Raw genomic sequence first — 17206 nt, forward strand, 5'->3', positions numbered from 1 at the left:
AGCACAGCGCTGTCAGAGATAGATTTACTAAACTACAGCCTTGGTCCTGGAAAACACATTTAACTGCTGATGAGACAAGGAGACAAAAACTGTAAAAAAGACAAAAACTTGGAAAAAGACGATAGAAAGAAGGAAGGAAGGCAAGAACAGGTCAAAATAGTATAAAAAACTTCAGAAACAGTGACATAAGAAGAAAGAAGAGAAGTAGAAGGAAGGAAGGATAGATTAGGTGCAAAGAAGACGACACAAATGTCACATTTTTGGTAGAAAAAAAAAAAATTCTACATAAAGAGGAACAATGTTCTAGACAACAGCCTTGTTACTATTACAGTGTTTCACAATTGCTTACACACTAAAATTAAAACTTTCCCAAAATTAGCAAAACCTTACACTCAAGGAGCAAGGCCTCGATCTGCACAACTGGAAGCACATTGTCAGCTTCACACATTTTGCTAAACATCACACACAGTGATTTGCAAAACACTAAACACACTTGTATGCATTTGACCCAGAAATTTATCATGATGTAATTTCCTTGCAATTTCAAAGCAAAGGCTTTCAAATGAACACACCCATGAACCAATTGGTTAAACACAGCCACCAGGTATGAAAACACATGATTGCTAAATTGTAGACACACCAATCAGGTTTAAGCACTATATAAAATGCAGCAGGTAAGTTTACCTGCCTTCAACCAAAATGGAAGGAGTCAGAAGAAGAAGAAGAATGAGAGTGAGAATCCACTGAGGAGGAGAAGGAGGTAGAGGAAGAGGAAGAGGCCCAGCCAGAGGTAGAGGAAGAGGAAGAGGAAGAGGCCCAGCCAGAGGTAGAGGAAGAGGAAGAGGAAGAGTCCCAGCCAGAGGTAGAGGAAGAGGAAGAGTCCCAGCCAGAGGTAGAGGAAGAGGAAGAGGAAGAGGCCCAGCCAGAGGTAGAGGAAGAGGAAGAGGAAGAGGCCCAGCCAGAGGTAGAGGAAGAGGAAGAGTCCCAGCCAGAGGTAGAGGAAGAGGAAGAGGAAGAGGCCCAGCCAGAGGTAGAGGTAGAGGAAGAGGAAGAGGCCCAGCCAGAGGTAGAGGTAGAGGAAGAGGAAGAGGCCCAGCCAGAGGTAGAGGAAGAGGAAGAGGAAGAGGCCCAGCCAGAGGTAGAGGTAGAGGAAGAGGAAGAGGCCCAGCCAGAGGTAGAGGAAGAGGAAGAGGAAGAGGCCCAGCCAGAGGTAGAGGAAGAGGAAGAGGAAGAGGCCCAGCCAGAGGTAGAGGCCCACTAGTGGACCATGTTGTGAACCACGGATTGATGCTGAGGGAGACTGGACTAATCTTAGTAGATAAACAGCAGCATCTGTCATCAGGACATTTAGACAGGAAACAGGTCTCCAGTTACAGTCATCAGCTGATCATTGTTTACACCATATCAGCACTGTTGATACCCCTCCCTGGGACATGAGGATTGAGGGCCGAGAACCACAAGGAGGAAGGGGGCCCAGATTCAGGGTTTACAATCTCCGGCCCCAGACTCAGGTACCCCTCATTGAGGCCCCAGGCTCAGGTACCCCTCATTGAGGCCACAGGCTCAGGTACCCCTCATTGAGGCCCCAGGCTCAGGTACCCCTCATTGAGGCCCCAGGCTCAGGTACCCCTCATTGAGGCCACAGGCTCAGGTACCCCTCATTGAGGCCCCAGGCTCAGGTACCCCTCATTGAGGCCCCAGACTCAGGTACCCCTCATTGAGGCCCCAGGCTCAGGTACACCTCATTGAGGCCCCAGGCTCAGGTAGCCCTCATTGAGGCCCCAGGCTCAGGTACCCCTCATTGAGGCACCAGGCTCAGGTGCCCCTCATTGAGGCCCCAGGCTCAGGTACCCCTCATTGAGGCCCCAGGATCAGGTACCCCTCATTGAGGCCCCAGGCTTAGGTACCCCTCACTGAGGCCCCAGGCTCAGGTACCCCTAATTGAGGCCCCAGACTCAGGTAGCCCTCATTGAGGCCCCAGGCTCAGGTACCCCTCATTCAGGCCCCAGGCTCAGGTACCTCTCATTGAGGCCCCAGGCTCAGGTACCTCTCATTGAGGCCCCAGGCTCAGGTACCCCTCATTGAGGCCCCAGGCTCAGGTACCTCTCATTGAGGCCCCAGGCTCAGGTACCTCTCATTGAGGCCCCAGACTCAGGTAGCCCTCATTGAGGCCCCAGGCTCAGGTACCCCTCATTCAGGCCCCAGGCTCAGGTACCTCTCATTGAGGCCCCAGGCTCAGGTACCTCTCATTGAGGCCCCAGGCTCAGGTACCCCTCATTGAGGCCCCAGGCTCAGGTACCTCTCATTGAGGCCCCAGGCTCAGGTACCTCTCATTGAGGCCCCAGGCTCAGGTACCCCTCATTCAGGCCCCAGGCTCAGGTACCTCTCATTGAGGCCCCAGGCTCAGGTACCCCTCATTGAGGCCCCAGGCTCAGGTACCTCTCATTGAGGCCCCAGGCTCAGGTACCTCTCATTGAGGCCCCAGGCTCAGGTAGCCCTCATTCAGGCCCCAGGCTCAGGTACCTCTCATTGAGGCCCCAGGCTCAGGTACCCCTCATTGAGGCCCCAGGCTCAGGTACCCCTCATTGAGGCCCCAGGCTCAGGTAGCCCTCATTGAGGCCCCAGGCTCAGGTACCCCTCATTGAGGCCCCAGGCTCAGGTACCCCTCATTGAGGCCCCAGGCTCAGGTAGCCCTCATTGAGGCCCCAGGCTCAGGTACCTCTCATTGAGGCCATGAAGGACCCCTGTGACCAAGTCGACGGTGCAGCTGTGCAAGGATGGATTCGACATCCAAGAAGGTTCTTCCCACGTTGTCTTGCCAACGAGGATATCACCCGTGATGATGATGAAATTCTCTTGGCCGGATCCAGCTAGGAGAAGAGATAATGTCGAGTATTTTCTGTACTTTTTCTGTACTTTTTTTTTAGTTTTGTCTGTTTTTTCTGTGATTGTAACCTGTACTGGATAGAATATTTTAGGTTTGTTGTTTGTGGAGCTAACAGTGTTATGCTCTCTACTGTCGTAGAATGAAAACTGGGACATGTTTTGTTGTTGATTCTCCATGTCGACTGATTTGGGTATATGGAGAGAAATAAATGATATTTCCTCAGTCTGCAGTATTGGTCTTGTGTAGTGTTTGGTGAACTTATTGTAAATGTCTCTGTGTACTTCATTTACAGTACTCTAATCACTGAGAAGTAGAATTGCTAAAAGTGTTTTAGGTTAGCAACAGCAGTGTGTATCTGGTTCAAACTTAATTAAGTCAAATGAAAGGTGTGTGTTTCATATGGTAACAAAATATGTTTTTTATAAATCAGTGTATAGTTTTTGCAAAAGTGTTTCATTTTGCAAAGGTGCAAAGGTGTTTTGCTAATTGTGTGTAGGGTTTTGAAAACACGGGCCCTGTTTTGAAAATTGTGCTTAAACAATCCAAAGAAACTGTAATCATTTAGTTACATATCTCACGTACCACCTGCTGTCCTCCAGAGGACCCCTAGGGGGACACGTACCCCCTGCAGTCCTCCAGAGGACCCCTAGGGGGACACGTACCCCCTGCAGTCCTCCAGAGGACCCCTAGGGGGACACGTACCCCCTGCAGTCCTCCAGAGGACCCCTAGGGGGACACGTACCCCCTGCAGTCCTCCAGAGGATCCCTAGAGAGACACGTACCCCCATTTGAGAAACGCTGATCTAAAGTAACGTCTTTCACAATATATTAGTTTTTTGAACCAATGATTGTGCAAGATTTCCTTAAAGATATGAATGCACAATGCAGTGTTTTGAACATTGGACAGCCTGTGTTAGTGATGAATGTCTAGAGTTTGGAAAAATGACATCAGGGTTCTGAAATTAGTTTTTTTTATTTGATTAGGACAATGCACATTAATGAACATTTCTGTAAACGTGCCGGTGTTAGCCAGTCGGCTAATTTTCAACTGTAGTCCCAGAATGCATGTCTTCATGGTGGGTAGAAACCAGAGCACCCGGAGGAAACCCACGTAAACTCCACACAGAAAGGCCCGGGAAGGCCCTTCTTGCTGTGAAGCAGAAGTGCTAACCACTGAGTTTGTTTGTTTGTTTAGTGTCTCTCACGATCGGTTCCCCCTGCCGGTGGTGCACCAGTGTGATTACAGTCAGATCGTGGTCCAGGCTGATGGGGAAGTGATAATCATAAGAGTTGTGATTTACAGTGCTATTTTGTTTTTCCCAGCTGTCCTTCCTGTTTTAATGTGAGTGTGTCTGTGTGTGTGTGTGTGTGTGTGTGTGTGTGTGTGTGTGTGTGTGTGTGTGTGTGTGTGTGTGTGTGTGTGTGTGTGTGTGTGTGTGTGTGTGTGTCTGTCTGTCTGTCTGTCTGTCTGTGTGTGTGTGTGTGTGTGTGTCTGTCTGTCTGTCTGTCTGTGTGTGTGTGTGTGTGTGTGTGTGTCTGTCTGTCTGTCTGTCTGTCTGTCTGTGTGTGTGTGTGTGTTTTGTGGGTGTGTGTCTGTCTGTCTGTCTGTCTGTCTGTGTGTGTGTGAGTGTGTGTGTGTGTCTGTCTGTCTGTCTGTCTGTCTGTGTGTGTGTGTGTGTGTGTGTGTTTGTGTGTGTGTCTGTCTGTCTGTCTGTGTGTGTGTGTGTGTGTGTGTGTGTGTGTGTCTGTCTGTCTGTCTGTCTGTCCGTCTGTCTGTGTGTGTGTGTGTGTGTCTGTGTGTGTGTGTGTGTGTGTGTGTGTGTGTGTGTGTGTGTGTGTGTGTGTGTGTGTTAACGGGGTTGTCTGTCTCTAAACTTCTGAGTGCACCTGTCTCTCTCTCTCTCTCTCTCTCTTTGTCTGTTTTTTCTTTCTTACATTTGACACTAGCAACTTTACTGTATATTGATGTTGTTGCTTCCCTGATTTCTATTTTTAAATGTATATATTCAGGTCAATGAAAGCATGCAGCGCCAGACTAACCAACAGCTGGGCCATAAGTTCACGGAACAAACTGACTTGTGTAATAATGGCCATTTGCCACCCCAACCCACCCCCCCATCCCCTGTCATGACCAACCACACTACCTCTGGATATTCTTTTCATTTAATTTCATTTGTGAACATTAGGGTTAGGGTTAACCTTCTTTCTTTCTACGCTAAAACCTGCTGCTAATGGACCTATTTCTCAGCAGACATGTTGACTTGTCATAGCAGGAAGAGCTCAGCTGAGACTGATCACCTTAACGATGGCTCAGTTCCATCAAGAGTCCCAGTAAGAGATTTCAGTGAGTCAGCATGAACAATACCAGGACCTCTCCTAAGTGGAATGCAGCCATCAGTAATGGTTTTGAACACACCTTTGCTTTTCCTGCTATGACATGTCAACATGTCTGCTGTGGAAAAGGTCTATATAACACATATGTGTGCGGGAGGGTGTGTGTTGTCTTGGGAGGATGAGTGTGTATGAGAGAGAGGAAAGAGAGAGTTGAATGTACCGTATGTAGGGGATGTGGGGTGTTTCTCTTGTTACATATTTTATCAATTATTTACTTGTTTTTAAAAGCACTGATCTGGAGCGGCACCTTGAATTGTGTTGTGTTAATACACTGTAATCATGCAATGACAAATAAAGCTTGATTTGATCTGATTTGATCTTAGTTTACTCAGTGAATAGGCTAAATGCCTCAGACTTCCGTTCTGATGCTTCCGGACTCTTCCTCCAGCTGCAGTACTTCCGGTACTCGCTAACGTTAGCTGTAGCTTTGGAGTTTTTTACTCGATCGCTGCAGGACCTGCCGAGGATAACGACATACATTGGATAATCCAGGCCACATCGAAGACAATAACGTCAAAAAAGGACAAAGGTTTTAAACTGTATGTGTCCAGCTATATAAACAACTACGAAGGTAAGTTAACAAGCCTCTGTTTTGAGTTTACTAAACAATGATACATGCCAGCTCATTGGCTTTACTGTCCATGCTCTATACTAGCCAAAGTTAGCAACCTCTATGTTAATCACATTTTCAAACAAGGAGTCGGGAGAGGTCACGGTTAGGTCCGAGTGCTTCAGATCTAAGAGGAAAAGTCAGAAGCCTCTCTGTCTGAGTGTAAGGGAAAGTCATCCTGCAGGTTCAGTTCAGGTTCAACAGGCTCCTGTTTGTCAGTATCAAGTCTCTGTGAGTCATATCATTGACTGCTCTACCTGTTTGGCAGATACAGCTTTGTGCAGTCATGTGGCAGCTCTACTGTACCAGACGGCACACAACTCCCAGCTACTCCCCCAGTGTTCAGCTGCACAGAAACAGAACAAAAGTGGCACAAACCAAGGACCATCCCTTATGGCAAGGGAACTGAGGACAGAGGGAGTTGGGCACCGAGGTGCTGGCAAGGGGACCAAGGCAGTAGAAGTGGCCAGCAGCGAAGGTGAAACCCTTCAGGCGGCCGAGCAGGACATTGAGGGCTCTGAGGTGGCCCGCGGCGAAGGCGAGACCCCTCTGAAGGCCGTCTGCAAAGGCAGAATCCTTCTGGCGGCCGAACAGGACAGCGAAGGTGGAGACCCTCAGGTGGCCAAGCAGGAAAAAAGCGATATCCCTCTGGAGGATGTCCACGAAGGCGAATCCCCTCTGAAGGTCCTGTGCAAGAGGGAAGTGTGCTTTCCTATCAGCTACCAGTAAGGACAGTCCCCAGTACCCGTCCACACACAGATGCCCCTTTACCCCCACAGCTCCCACTCTCGCATTACAGATTGGGACCCTCCACCTGTGCATTTGTCTTTTCTGCGACATCTTTGGAGACAGCACACAAAATTGAAAACAGCACGCGAGAGCAGAGTTCCTGCGTTGAGTGGCACCAACTAAGGAGGTGCTGCATCACCTCTACCAAATTCAGAGAAGTTTGCCACACCAGGGTGGAAAGCTCTGCTGAAAACCTTGCAAAAAGGGTTCTGGGATCTTGCCATCAGACTGCTGACATGCAGCGGGGTCTTGCCTTGGAGCCTATAGCAGTAGAGGAGTACGCAAGGTGAGGGAAGTCAACCACTACCCCTGTGGGTTCTTCATCCACCCTGAGGCATTATGGATGGGGACCTGATGGGATTGTTTGATCCTGAGGGGCAGCCAGTGTTTGGCCTGTTAGAAATGAAATGCCTGAATGTAACGAGCTATGTGGACTGCCCTTACGTTATGATAAAAGGTCCAGGGACAGATGTTGATTTCTGGATGTGACTGGTGTGACTTTGTCATTTACACCGAAGATGACATGTTCATTCAGAGAATTCACCGTGACTTGGAAGTCATACAAACCATTAAAGAAAAAGTTGACTATTTCTTTTTTTATTTCTACCTCAGTGCCTTCTTGGCCAATTAATGACTTGATTGCAGTGTAAATACGTGCTAACTGTTCTCCATCGTTCATGCACTGTTTTGCACCCCCTTATTCCATTATCTCTGTCACGCCCCATTGCAGTTGCACATCTACACCTGCACTGCTAGAGCTATGGTAATTTCCCCTTGCGGGATTAATAAAGTATAAAATATTATTATTATTAGGTGACTCAGGTTTACTTATTATATATTTAAGTACTTTAAATCATTACTATATTTTTAAACTGAAATAATTTTCAATTTAAAAAAAAAACTCCATAAAAGAGCCTTTCTTTTATGTCATTTTTTCAGTTTTTCAATAATCGGTTTAGGAATCGTAAAAATCCAAACGGTACCCAACCCTACACTGTTATCATATCTGTTTATGTTCTTTTGCAGTTTTCCATCTGACCTGCCATGCTCAACTGTTATTCTTTCCACCAATGTTGTCATACAATTCTCTCTCTACTGACCTACGTCACTAACTAGACCACAATTTGTGCTAACTGTATATTGACTACTACATTTCAGCATTTATATAGACTTACTTATACCTCACTTTGCGCCAGCTTTGTAATGCCTACTTAATCTGTACTTTATGTAGCCTATTGTATTCTGTATTCTTGTACAGTATTGAATGTAAAACTGTATGTTGTCTTGCACACTTATGCTTTATTCTTGGCCAGGTCACCGTTGCAAATGAGAATCTGTTCTCAACAGCCTACCTGGTGAAATAAATGTTAAATACAAAATAAAATAAATGTATTTGAAGTTACTGTGTAGGAAATAAATTACAACCTCATTAGTGAAATGTTGCGCTTTTGTGATGTAATTTTAGGGTAAATAAGTAAAAAAATGACTTGCTTGATGACTAAGCATTTTGGTGTTTTGTACGGCTTAAGTTTAGTTTTAAAAGGTAAGAGAGGAATTACAAATGAGAGGCCAAACACAAGCAGAATACTACTTGAATTGACCAAATTATTTTAACAAGATAGCATTCAAAGGCCTAAACTGTATACAAACAGATTTAAAACAAATATAAACTCTGATAAGATTAAGGAATTGAAAGGGGTTTAAAAAAGGATTCTAGAACAAAATTGAGATTTTTTTGAATGTACAAACAAAAACTGTTTTTATGCTTGGATCCATGCAATTATTTTTAATATCACCAAGCTTTCATAAAGGCCCTAATTATTTAGAATGTTTGTTCAAAACCTTGAATTCACAATCCAATTGTAATTAATCAATTTTATCTTACCGTGCTGCTTGAAATCTCTTCCTGTTCGTTTTTGACGGAGTGGAAAACAGTCCAGACCTCTCCGTGGTCCTAACCCTCTTCTCTCTGAAATACCTTTTTAAAGGTTTAGAGGTATGAGGCAGGTGATTCTTGATCCCTGGATAGCCAGTCATCAGCGACTCAACGGAGTTAACTCATCCGTCGTGCCGGACAACGCCAGAATGTGGTGGAAGTTTTCCTTGAAGCAGCAGCGTTTAGTAATATCAATGATCAAAATGACGACTGTTTGAGAATTAAACGAAAGTCTGGTCTTTGAGTATTTATTTACATTTGCAAATGGAGAAAACACAGTTTCACAAGTACCGGAGCACGTCTGAAAAAGTCTTCCTAACTAGAAACCTAAAAATCAAAACATCTTATAGTGAAGTGACTCCCTTAAAGCCCCCCCTCTAGATGTATCTTCTAGCCTGGCCATAGTTGATCACCTTCCCCTCGGCTCCTGTTCCTAACATTAGCCTGAACATCCGTTTATCTCAGGAGACAGAAGGAGACACGGTCTATGGCCTTCTCAACTTTATCTGCTAAAAGTTAAACAAAATGAGAAGCTAGAGTTTCTTAAAAATAAAACTCCTAGGCTGAGAGTTCAAGCTGTCCCTCTCTGGTCTTTAAGAGTCTAAGAGGAAGGAACAGCATGTTGTGGAGGTTTAAAACAATCTTTAAACAAATGGTCAAAATCATTCATCAATAATGGTTAAAATAAAATTTGCCACGACAGTGTGTGTGTGTGTGTGTGTGTGTGTGTGTGTGTGTGTGTGTGTGTGTGTGTGTGTGTGTGTATCTGAAATAATGGGCTGCAGCAAAGGCAGTTTATGGAAATCAAAAGTGTAATTTTGGTCAGATCTTGCAACTTGATCAGCGTCAGTTATTCTATTGCCAGCTGTCCTTCTTTGTTTAGGAAGCAGCGACTTTATTGCGTTCTGCCTGTAAAACTGTTTATTAATTATTAATTATAATTTTAAAACACACAGGCGCTCTTACTCTTGGCTCTCTTTTCGCTATTCTTTTTGTTAATTATATCTTCATTTTTCTTTGCAAAAATCTCTTACCTGCCAAATTTACTCAACGTACTATTTTGTGTATCTGCACCTTGATCACCTGCATGTCCCTGTGTATGTTAAGTTTATATCTTCATCTCTGAAGACAGTTAAGGAAAACTACTCACAGAAATGATTCATCAGTTATATGAATGTTGCCTACAGATACCGGTTCTTTTGTGGTGATGATTTCAGGCATCACAACAAAGCACTCCCTGTCATGCAATGATGTGGTGTGTGTGTGTGTGTGTGTGTGTGTGTGTGTGTGTGTGTGTGTGTGTGTGTGTGTGTGTGTGTGTGTGTGTGTGTGTGTGTGTGTGTGTGTGTATACGTGCCTGCATGTGTGTGTAAGGTGAACACTGAGTTGATATGTAGGTAGGTCTAATAATGATAGGAGTGAGTGAAGGAGTGGTATAATAATTTCACAATGCAAATTTACACAAAGTTCCCTGTTGCTTCCTCTTCCTCTTCATTACAGGATAATCTCTAAACCAATGCCCACGTCTGATGGACAGTGGAAAGTTTCTGTCTTTCCTTCCTTGTCTTTGTGGACCAACATGAGCCGAGGAACCGACTGAATGATCACCACGGACCTCAGGAGGACGACAGGTAGGTTTCTAAAGTTGTTGGGAGAACCTTTCTTTTTTTAAAGATTATTTTCTGTGGCATTTTTAGGCCTTTATTGACAGCTGAATACATGACAGGGGAGAGAGAAGGGGGAATGACATGCAGCAAAGGGCCGCAGGTTGGAGTAAACCTCTACTGTATATCTGGGCACACGCTCTACCAACTGAGCTACCTGGGCGCCCTGTGAGAACCTTTCTAATGTCATTAAGAGGTGAGCCACTACAACACAAGATTTAAACTTCCCTGACAGACAGTTTGTGAAAACAGCATCTGCCGAATACCCAAAATTCACTTTTCATATCGCTTATTAACAGATTTAGTTGTGTGAGATGTTCCAGGTGGAATAGACTTCTTTATGTTTCTACGTATAGTCTGTCCCCACCATGCAACGGTTATGACGTACTACAGTATGTGACAGATATAACGTATTACGTACAGTATGTGACGATATGCCGTACTACGTATGCATCGGTTATGAGCTGGAAAAGAAAGAAAGAAAGGTTACAGAATCAAAGGCATGGCATCTCGCTCATCCTCTTCGGTGATGATCAGACAAGTACAATAGCAGAGGGTCTGAGTTTTGTTGGTCAGTAGCCGGAGAAGTTCCTGCATGTACTTCAACTGTTGAATGCTCTCACATGGCGTCTATACGAGAGATATTATTGTTATTCTTCGTCTTCCAAACATGTTGTGTATGTGCTGCATTATATAATGTGTCAAGAATATGGGGTTACAACATTCAATTCAATTCAATTTTATTTATAGTTTCAAATCATAACAAGAGTTATCTCAGGACACTTTACAGATAGAATAGGTCTAGACCACACTCTATAATTTACAAAGCCCCAACAATTCTAATAATTCCCCCAAGAGCAAGCATTCAGTGCGACAGTGGCGAGGACAAACTCCCTCTCAGGAAGAAACCTGGGACAGACCCAGGCTCTTATGCTTTCCATAACATTAAACTTTAGTTGCTGTATTATTTCAGTTGCAAACCTGGCTAAAAAAAATTAAAATATTCTGCATAATGATATAAATAATAATAAGTATGGGGGATAATAGTTCAGTGTGCTGACGTGCAGCACACAGAAAATGTGTTGTGAATGTTGAAAGACTCACTACACTTTTTATTATTACACTGGATTATTGACTTGATTTTTTGCACATTAAGTCCTTCCACATTTTTTAACGTAGAAACTACATTAAAACCAAAAAGCATTCAGCTCAAGCTGAAAGCCATCCTGATGTCGATGGGGAGCTCGTTCCACCATTTAGGAGCCAGGACAGAGAACAGTCAGGATTTTGTTGAGTTATTAGTTCTCCCTCGCTGTGGGGGGGCAGCGAGCAGGTTGGCTGACGCAGAGTGAAGTGGGGGGTTTGGGGTATATGGTTTGACCATGTCCTGGATGTAAGCTGGGGCTGATCTGTTCATGGCCCTGTATGAGAGTACTAGTGTACTGTATGAGAGTACTAGTGTACTGTATGAGAGTACTAGTGTGCTGTATGAGAGTACTAGTGTACTGTATGAGAGTACTAGTGTACTGTATGAGAGTACTAGTGTACTGTATGAGAGTACTAGTGTACTGTATGAGAGTACTAGTGTGCTGTATGAGAGTACTAGTGTACTGTATGAGAGTACTAGTGTACTGTATGACAGTGTCTTGAAGTGGATGCAGGCAGCAATTGGTAGCCAGTGAAGAGAAAGGAGGAGAGGTGTAGTGTGAGAGAACTTGGGGAGGTTGAAGACAAGTCGAGCTGCTGCGTTCTGAATGAGCTGCAGAGGTCGGATGGCACATTCAGGCAGACCAATCAGGAGGGAGTATGCAGGCAGGCCAATCAGGACGGAGCATGCAGGCAGGCCAATCAGGAGGGAGCATGCAGGCAGGCCAATCAGGAGGGAGCATGCAGGCAGGCCAATCAGGAGGGAGTTGCAGTAGTCTAGACGTGAGATGACTAGAGCCTGAACCAGAACCTGAGCCTCCTTCTGATGTTATGCAGCATGTAGGTTTCTATCAGTCTGGGTGGGTACTACCACAGGTTTCTATCAGTCTGGGTGGGGACTATTACAGGTTTCTATCAGTCTGGGTGGGTACTACCACAGGTTTCTATCAGTCTGGGTGGGGACTATAACAGGTTTCTATCAGTCTGGGTGGGGACTACCACAGGTTTCTATCAGTCTGGGTGGGGACTACCACAGGTTTCTATCAGTCTGGGTGGGGTCTATTACAGGTTTCTATCAGTCTGGGTGGGGACTACCACAGGTTTCTATCAGTCTGGGTGGGGACTACCACAGGTTTCTATCAGTCTGGGTGGGTACTACCACAGGTTTCTATCAGTCTTGGTGGGGACTATTACAGGTTTCTATCAGTCTGGGTGGGGACTATTACAGGTTTTTATCAGTCTGGGTGGGGACTATTACAGGTTTCTATCAGTCTGGGTGGGTACTACCACAGGTTTTTATCAGTCTGGGTGGGGACTATTACAGGTTTCTATCAGTCTGGGTGGGTACTACCACAGGTTTCTATCAGTCTGGGTGGGGACTATTACAGGTTTCTATCAATCTATGTGGGGACTACCACAGGTTTCTATCAGTCTGGGTGGGGACTACCACAGGTTTCTATCAGTCTGGGTGGGTACTACCACAGGTTTCTATCAGTCTGGGTGGGGACTATAACAGGTTTCTATCAGTCTGGGTGGGGACTACCACAGGTTTCTATCAGTCTGGGTGGGGACTACCACAGGTTTCTATCAGTCTGGGTGGGGACTATTACAGGTTTCTATCAATCTATGTGGGGACTACCACAGGTTTCTATCAGCCTGGGTGGGGACTACCACATGTTTCTATCAGTCTGGGTGTGGACTACCACAGGTTTCTATCAGTCTGGGTGGGGACTACCACAGGTTTCTATCAGTCTGGGTGGGGACTACCACAGGTTTCTATCAGTCTGGGTGGGGACTACCACAGAGTTGTTGATTGTTATAGTCAGGTCCTGGGTAGGAGAGCCCTTCCCTGGAAGGAAAAGGAGCTCAGTCTTGTCAAGGTTGAGTTTCAGATGGTGTGTGGACAAGAAGAAATGTCAGTCACACACTTTACATTCATATGATTTATTATTTAATCTTTTTTTCCAGACAGTGACCGTAGTCACCAAGCTTGTGGAACTTCACATACATTTCACTGAACCTTTTTCTGGGTGGACCGGGACTTTAAAAACACAGGTATGTATCATAGGTTGGAGGGTTTTCTGTCTTCCAGTTTGTTACATCAGCTGCTGCTCTGGGGTCTCATTTATAAACGGGGCGTCTGCACAGAGCAAAACACTGCTGAAAATGTGCGTACGCCACTTCCCACGCAAAGGTTGTGATATTGACTGATGTTTGATTTTTAAAATGTTGTATTTTTATTTGTGCTTCCTGTGGGACTGCAGATGTAAATTAGCCTGAGTCTAACTCTGGTGCAATGCATCAAATGGTTACATTTATGTTTTAATTGCACATTGTCCCTTACCATTAAAATAGAAATTCAAATTTATAAAAATCAAACGCGCTGGAACCGTGCCATCCCGGTTTCCTGAGGGAAATGTCAGACAGCTTTTATAAATATGATATATAATCTTCAACTTTATCACTAAGGCTTGTTTGGATATAATATATAGTTCTGTTTAATCTTATCATACAGGTCTGGTATATTAAAGCTGTCCCAGAGTGCCGTTTAGGACGGTATTATTAATATATGTCAGGGGTGTCAAACTTAACTTTGCTAAGGGCCACGCTGGAAATGACGATCACAATAATAATGTTCTTATTGACATGCTTTTATTTAACAAACAAAGTCAATTAACTTTGTATTGTTGCACTACTCATACTACGCTACTGTCTGCCCTACACACTATACAGACAGAAATCTTTATCACTCTTTTCAACCTTGTGAAGGCAGTGTTTACCAGAGACTCTCTTTCCATTCTTACCTTTCATAATAAAAGCCTAAGACATGGGCAACACTGAGTATTTTGCTAAAAGGAAACTCAATAAATAGCTCACAGTAACTCGCTGGTGCTGCAGTGACAGCGAAGCAGTAGTCACATGGTGAATGTAAAAAAAAAGCTGTAAAGCCCACCTCCACGGTTGTGATTGGTCTAAAGCACGCCTAAACGTTTATGATTGGTGTAGAGCCCTCCTCAACGGTTGTGATTGGTGCCTCGATTTGTAAACATTAGAAATGGGTTTGAATGCGTTCTTGGCCAGACTGACTTGCAGGTCAAAACTCAAATTTCCCGGAAGTTGGTCAGGGTTTACCCAGGCTAACGGGACGGTTAGTTTAGTGAAAGTCCTGTGTTGTCTGACTCGTCCACCCCCCGACCAACCTCCCTGTGCGGGTTTTCGGGCTTTCATACTATTCTCTATTCTACCATAGTCGCTCCTAATGCTACATCATCTTCTTACTTTACTTTGGCATTGTTTTCCGTGGTGACCACCACCATGTAATGCAGTGTTAACAGTTACTGATCATTTCACAGAAGTCTGTGAGACCAGGCTAGATAATAATGGTAGTTGTTGTATACTATGCTTGTAATGATTATAATAAATTTGAAGTAATTTCATTGAATTATGGGTGTTTTACTGAATTTAATAACTTCTGTTGTTATTTCCAGCACAAAGCGGTGCAATGGAGCAAATAGTCACACCATACTGCTTGCCAAAACATCTTTGATCATGGATATTTGATGTGTGGGGTCAAGCAATGGTTATGACAATTACAGTAATAATAACAAAACAGGTCTTTTCTCACAGGTGCTGGGGCATTTCACATTTTAGTCTGAGAGAGGCAGGCAGCACAATGAGGAGGCAGAAGAAGAAGCCTGCTGCAGAAATGGAAGATGAGTATGAATTGAAGGAAATTGATGAACTTGATGAAGAGGAAGAATCAACAGATGAGGTAGAATCTGAGGAAGAGGACCTAGCTGAGATAGAAGACTGTTTCCAGTCAAAGGATGAAACACTGATCTGGTCTACCATCCCTCCTAGTGACGGACGACGCATGTTGACAGCAGAGAGAGAGACAAGCCCACATGGTCCAACTGCATATGCAAGGTCTCAAATTGACAACATAAAGTCCACTTTTGAACTGTTTCTGCCAAAGCCAGTTGAAGACGTGGTGCTGAACATGACAAACAAGGAGGGCCAACGTGTTTATGGCAACAAATGGAGAAAGATGGATCAAATGGATCTGCAGGCATACGTGGGTATGTTGATTCTCGCTGGCGTGTACCGATCCAGTAAGGAAGCCACATCTAGTTTATGGCATGCAGAGTCTGGGAGGGCAATTTTCCGTGCTACCATGACACTCAAGATGTTCCATAAAATCTCAAGAGTGATTCGATTTGATGATAAAGACACAAGAGAAAGTCGTAGTGCACGAGACAAACTGGCTCCCATTCGAGACGTATGGGACAAGTGGGTGTCTCTCCTGCCGTTGATGTACGATCCCGGTGCTGATGTGACTGTGGATGAGCGCCTGGTCCCCTTCAGAGGTCGCTGTCCATTCAAACAATACATCCCGAGTAAACCAGGGAAATATGGGATAAAAATATGGGCAGCATGCGATGCCAGGTCCAGCTATGCATGGAACATGCAGGTATACACTGGCAAATCTGCTGGAGCGCAGTCAGAAAAACATCAGGGCATGCGAGTTGTCCTTGACATGACAAAAGGTCTCCAGGGGAAAACGATCACCTGTGACAACTTTTTCACTTCCCATGCCCTTGGCCTGCAGCTGCTGAAAAGAAAGCTGTTCATGGTGGGAACCGTACGGGGGAATAAGCCTGAGCTTCCCCCTGCACTGGTGTCAAAAACAAACAGGGCACGGTTCTCATCCAAGTTTGCCTTCACCGAGACCCATGCTCTGGTGTCCTATCGCCCCAAAAAACAGAGAAATGTTCTTCTGATGAGCACTCTGCATCGAGATGCTGCTGTGAGCAGCAGGGATGACAAAAGGCCAAAAATCATCGAAGATTACAATCACAACAAAGGGGTGTTGATAACCTTGACAAGGTCACCAGTGTGTACACGCAAAAGAATGACCTCCCGTTGGCCCCTCGTCGTTCTTCTTCAACATGCTCGACGTGTCTGCGTACAACTCTTTTGTCCTGTGGTCTGAGATCAATCCAGCCTGGAATGAGGGGAAGAACAACAGGAGGAGGCTCTTCATGGAGGAACTTGGGCGACAACTGGTGATGCCTCACATCAAGCGACGCAAGGTTAATCCCCGCACGTCAGCCGCCGCCAAATTGGTAAATGAGATCCAGCAGTTCTCGTCCAGCTCTACCTCTGCAGCAGCTGCCCCATGCCCACCGGCCCTTCCTGGCCCATCACCCAAAAGGAGTAGGTGCAAATTCTGCCCTCGCCGGACTGATGTCAAAACATCAAAAATGTGTCAAAAATGCAATGCACACATCTGCAAAGATCACGCCATTACTACCTGCCTTGAATGCAACTGAGGGGACATTCGGACTGTTAATATTCTGAAAAGTTCGTTTTTGAAAAGTTAAATGTTTTGGAAATGAATGTTGAAATGTTTTATATGTCAAGTAATGAGTTGGAATAAAGTTGACAGAAAAGTTAAAACATAGAGGTTGGTGATAATTTATACTTTATGGTTACGCTGACAGACACTGTCCAAACGTTTGTATTTTATGAGTTCGGAGTGCGAACGGGTTGGTTTGTGATGATCTGTTAACACACACGATTGTAATAGTTAACTATAATCTGAATAATTAATTTTATTTATTTCTTACCCAAAAACAAGCTTATAAACTAGAACTGCAAGCAGTTATGACGGGGCCCAAGCCACCGATGCCCCGGGGAGCGGGCGAAACGGAACCCAAAGCGTTACATATGGAGGTGAACGTCGGGAAATGTCGAGAGGTTTGAGACGCAAGGTCTGT

General features: G+C 44.9%; 1 protein-coding gene and 1 pseudogene across 1 annotated transcript in view; one reads left to right on the plus strand and one right to left on the minus strand.

Annotated features, from left to right (window-relative positions):
• The window catches only part of LOC114551575 (proline-rich 33 kDa extensin-related protein-like), a 7531-nt gene extending 4741 nt beyond the window's left edge, over nucleotides 1-2790 (minus strand). Inside the window, exon 1 of the mRNA XM_028572596.1 lies at nucleotides 2720-2790. Within this exon, the coding sequence (XP_028428397.1) occupies nucleotides 2720-2790 (71 nt within the window). The remainder of the gene's footprint in view (nucleotides 1-2719) is intronic.
• A 12309-nt stretch (nucleotides 2791-15099) lies between these two features.
• LOC114551571 (piggyBac transposable element-derived protein 4-like) lies at nucleotides 15100-16643 on the plus strand (annotated as a pseudogene).
• Nucleotides 16644-17206: the final 563 nt, after the last annotated feature.

This window comes from Perca flavescens, unplaced genomic scaffold, assembly GCF_004354835.1.
Source record: "Perca flavescens isolate YP-PL-M2 unplaced genomic scaffold, PFLA_1.0 EPR50_1.1_unplaced_scaf_19, whole genome shotgun sequence".
NCBI classification, from domain to species: domain Eukaryota; kingdom Metazoa; phylum Chordata; class Actinopteri; order Perciformes; family Percidae; genus Perca; species Perca flavescens.